Source organism: Ctenopharyngodon idella, chromosome 11, assembly GCF_019924925.1.
Source record: "Ctenopharyngodon idella isolate HZGC_01 chromosome 11, HZGC01, whole genome shotgun sequence".
NCBI classification, from domain to species: Eukaryota; Metazoa; Chordata; class Actinopteri; order Cypriniformes; family Xenocyprididae; genus Ctenopharyngodon; species Ctenopharyngodon idella.
In genome coordinates, this window is record NC_067230.1 from 17,820,693 (window position 1) to 17,825,852 (window position 5,160).

General features: G+C 39.6%; 1 protein-coding gene across 1 annotated transcript; it reads left to right on the forward strand.

The window, feature by feature from the left end:
* The first annotated feature begins 147 nt into the window (after positions 1–147).
* On the forward strand, positions 148–5,160 carry LOC127523015 (claudin-34-like). The gene is made up of 2 exons (XM_051913440.1): positions 148–2,218; positions 2,762–5,160. The coding sequence occupies exon 2, from the start codon at positions 2,929–2,931 to the stop codon at positions 3,652–3,654; it is 726 nt and encodes a 241-aa protein (XP_051769400.1). The 5' UTR covers positions 148–2,218; positions 2,762–2,928; the 3' UTR covers positions 3,655–5,160.

Consider the following 5,160-nt stretch of genomic DNA (forward strand, 5'->3'; position numbering starts at 1 on the left):
CTTTTGCTGTTAAGCTCTTGTATGGACAGATCGCAACAATGAATTTGGGTTGTTTCCAGGGCTGGGTAAATATAGGACAGAACACATGTTGGGTTAATTTTACCCAGCAAATTGGGTTGATTCATTTTTACTATAATACTAGCTTAATTTTTTTACTTCATACATGAATTAATGTTTATGGGTTAATTTAAATCCTCTAAACTTTTTTAAATACTCCACACAACCACTGGTTTGCATGATAATTCCTTTATTTTCGATCACATTTTATAATATAGCATATTTTATATAGTTTTTAATACATATTGCCTACATTTAAGCTCATTTAACAAATATTAGAAGTAAAAAGTAAACCATTAGAAGTAATTCAGGTGTAATGGACCAGTCTCTGTTGTCCTGTTTCCACCGTAACGGCGCTGGATCTTGTGCCGGAGATGACTTGCGTTTGGTGGGGGAACTGATAACTTCAGACCGCCGCCTGCATTTCACTCGTAGCTGAAAAATGCTGTGACTGACTCCATAACCTGTCCATAAATAATCAGTGTACAATTCTGAGAACATATTTTAACATCCTAAGTATTTACATTCTGTATCTTTTTGAATAAAAGCATAATATTTTATGCAAGGCATCAGGTGTTTCCATCACGCGAACAGACCGACGCGACACTCGTTTAGGTGACTCACATCACGCCCCTGTATGATGCTTTGCATAAAATTAAGTGATATACAGAATAACAAATTTATAGATAAAATAAAATGTACACAAACCTGTACTTTATCGAAGACATGCACCAATTTGACGGAGCTGCTCTGCTCTCTCCTGAAGAGGGCGCAAAAAGCCCGCTATAAATAACTCAACCCCTGGGTTATTACGTCTGACCCAGGATCAGGGTAACCCAAAAACTACCCAAACACTGGGTTGTTACGTCTGACCCAGGATCAGGGTAACACGAAAACTACCCAAACGCTGGGTTGTTACGTCTGACCCAGGATCAGGGTAACACGAAAACTACCCAAACGCTGGGTTGTTACGTCTGACCCAGGATCTGGGTAACCAAAAACTACCCAAACACTGGGTTGTTACGTCTGACCCAGGATCTGGGTAACCAAAAACTACCCAAACGCTGGGTTGTTACGTCTGACCCAGGATCAGGGTAACCCAAAAACTACCCAAACACTGGGTTGTTACGTCTGACCCAGGATCAGGGTAACACGAAAACTACCCAAACGCCGGGTTGTTGCGTCTGACCCAGGATCTGGGTAACACAAAAACTACCCAAACGCTGGGTTGTTACGTCTGACCCAGGATCTGGGTAACCAAAAACTACCCAAACACTGGGTTGTTACGTCTGACCCAGGATCTGGGTAACCAAAAACTACCCAAACGCTGGGTTGTTACGTCTGACCCAGGATCAGGGTAACCCAAAAACTACCCAAACACTGGGTTGTTACGTCTGACCCAGGATCTGGGTAACTCAAAAACTACCCAAACGCTGGGTTGTTACGTCTGACCCAGGAGCTGAGTAACACAAAAACCACCCAAACGCTGGGTTGTTACGTCCGACCCAGGAGCTGGGTAACACAAAAACTACCCAAACGCTGGGTTGTTACGTCCGACCCAGGAGCTGAGTAACACGAAAACTACCCAAACGCTGGGTTGTTACGTCCGACCCAGGATCTGGGTAACACGAAAACTACCCAAACACTGGGTTGTTACGTCCGACCCAGGATCAGGGTAACACGAAAACTACCCAAACGCTGGGTTGTTACGTCCGACCCAGGAGCTGGGTAACACGAAAACTACCCAAACGCTGGAAAAATAACCCCAAAAAATGACCCAAAAGGCTCAACCCAGGACAATAACCAAAGATTTTTTTAGAATGAACAAACATTTTCACAGTAGTTTTTATTTGAATTTACAGTATATTATCAATAATTTCTTTAATGTTTCATTACTCATTGTGAAGTCTCACCCACACTTTATAAGTCACTGTGTTTTCCAATATGAGGCAAATGATATTAAATTACTCACCGGTTTGATTTTATGATGTTGACTGGTGATTCATAAGTCAATCATTTACAGAAACATATTCACAACCTTGTTTACCTTGAGGTAAGGAAGTGGAGTTTCAGACCGTTTCCAGTCCAACGCTGAGCACTGATGAAGATAAAGTAAACGCTGAGAGAAGATTCATGGATAGGTGGAACATGTTCTGATATGGTAATACGGTCATTCGATCATTTTTCATTATAATTTATGTGTAACTTTAATTAAATTTTATGTGTATTAATTGCAAATATATTTTAAGATCTCCACAAACATCTTGACAAATGAATGGTAATGTTTTAAAACTTTTAAAAATCAGTAAAAGGTGACAGTAAAGATATTTATAACATGACAAAAGATTATATTTCAAATAAATGCTGTTATTTTGAACTGATTGAATGAAAAATGATTTCTGAAGGATCATGTGACACTGAAGACTGGAGTAATGATGCTGAAAATTCAGCTTTGATCACTGGATATAAATTACACTTTACTATATATTCACATAGAAAACAGATATTTACACTGGAATAATATTTCACTATTGTAATAATATTTCAATTATATATATATATATATGTGTGTGTGTGTGTGTGTGTGTGCGCATTTGGCACAAAATAATAACATACGGCCTTTAACTGAGGTATTACATTTCTCTGTTTGACTAAGCAACAGGAAGTTTATGATCTAAACAAAATCTCTCTCTCTTTCTCTCAGAGGGACGTGAGGTTTGTTTGCCCGGTTTCTTGGAGACGGAATTGGTTATTTAAACCCACAACACTCCTGTGAACTCCGTTAAGAGCCGTTCAACAGCTTCAGAGAAGACGAGGCTCTTCAGGATGGATGTTTGTCACTCCGGAGACTGAAGTCTGAGACCGGACGGCATGCCTTACCTCATCCACACGGCTCACGCCCAGTTCGTGGCTCTCTGGCTCGGGACGGTCGGCTGGATCCTCATCATAGTGACCGTCGGGCTGGTGGAGTGGCGGGTTTGGGAAGTGTCTGACCTGTCTGTCATCACCTCCGGTCTGGCCTGGGTGGGTATTTGGAGAGTGTGTTTTTATAGTCACGTTCTGATCTTATCCAACAATCAGATCATGTTCTGTCAGAGGATTCATTTGTCGGAGTCGTTCACGCCACTGGAAATCGCCACGGCACAGGTGCTCATGCTAGTGGCGCTGATTCTGGGGCTCATGGGAAACGCCAGTGTTGTTTACGGCCTCAGGAACGTTTACTTCGGACTGAACACGTTTAAAGCCATCAGACTGGCGTTTTACACCGGCGGGGTTTTGTTCATCCTCACCGCAGCTGCTGCGCTCGTTCCCGTGTGCTGGAATCTCCATTCGGTCGTAAACAATCAGACTATAATATTCCCAGCAGCGTTTCTCATGCCTCCCGCTCCTGTAAACCAGTCTGTTGGACCTGGTATCATCGTGGGGATTTTTGCATCCGTCCTGTTGGTCTGTAGCGGGGTGGTTTTTCTGTCCTACAGGGTCCCGGTCATACTGGAGCCCAAAGTGAGGCCCTCATGGCCCGGAGAAGGATGCTCGGGAACCCGTGTTAACCCCCAGGGAATTGACAATCCAGCTTTCCAAACACATCCATCCTGAAATTCAGTTTTTAGGATGGATGTGAGTGTGTGATGACCATCAGTAGCTAATTATAATGCTGTATTCATACTGTAACTTTTACTGTACAAACACTGCCAGACCCAGGAGACCCTCATAATCAAATAATACTAATAATGTGCAAACTATATTTTCCAGAAAATAAGTCAGATATGTAGCAAATTTACATTCTTAAAAGGAAAAACACACAGATAAAGACACATTTTATTATTATCTACGTTCAGAAATAATGTAAAATACTGGTAGGCCTAAATAAAATGAAACGTTTACAGACATTAAACACTAAAAACGTATTTTATTTCCCCTCATTCCACAACAAATTCTCAGGAACAGATCAGGAATGAAAAATATAAGTAGGCCTATAATGGCATTCATTATAAACGCCACGAATACAAAGTCACTTTGGAATATAAGTCGCAGGCACGTTTCAAATAATAAAAAAACGGGACTTATATTCTGGAAAATGTTATCTATTTTCATCTGTTTACATACTTTCTGCATTGAATTTTACTTTTTTTTTGCCATTGTTTTTGTGCTTTTATCTCATTTTGTATAATGTATTTGAATTGTTTAAAGGGTCTGTCATTGAGATGTGTATTATTAAACGATACTTTATGGCAGATAATTTTATCTGTTCGTGATGAAATATATAACTGAATATCATTGGCATAATTATGATGTGTAACCGTGGAAACTAATTCTATGTTTTCTAATGATATTACCAAGCGGAAGCAGCATGTATATTGAAAATAGCAGCGGGCCTAACACAGAGCCTTGTGGCACTCCATAATTTACTGACGTTACTTTGGATAATTTCACTGTTTAAATAAACTAAATGTTAACGTCTGATAGGTACGATTTAAACCACCTTAATGCCTGTCCCATGTCATGTATGTCATGATTTATAGTGTCGAACGCAGTGCTAAGATCAAGTAAAACTAGTATTGAGTAAGTCATTCGTAATTTTAACAAGCGCAGTTTCTGTGCTATAATGGGGCCTAATTCAGGACTGAAATATTTCATTGATATCATTGTCTTGCAGCCCAATTGAGTGGAGACAACTATTTAAAGTATTTTAGACTTAATGGAAGATTTTATAATGGGTCTTGCTAATTCATTTGGATCTAGTTGTGGTTTCTTAATGAGAAGCTTAATAACTGCCAGCTTGAATGGTCTTGGGACATCACCTAGAGATAAAGATGAGTTAATAATATCAAGAAGCTTTTTTGCTACAGGTAGTTTAGTGGGTATTGGATCTAATAAACATATTGTTGGTTTAGATGTGATGTAATAAGTTTATTTAGCTCTATGTTCTATAGCTGTAAAGCTACAATTGTTTTTGAGGGGAGATAAGTGAGTCTGAATCATAAAACGCTGTCAACGGTTGTACGTTTACAAATGTATTTTTGATGCTTTTGATTTTCTCAGTGAAGCCAAACCCAAATTCATGAGCATAACTGCATTAAACTCCTGTTTGACTATAAAAAA

Bases quoted from the DNA above. Each gene is read 5' to 3' on its own strand.
- LOC127523015 (XM_051913440.1), top strand. From the start codon at position 2,929: ATGCCTTACCTCATCCACACGGCTCACGCCCAGTTCGTGGCTCTCTGG.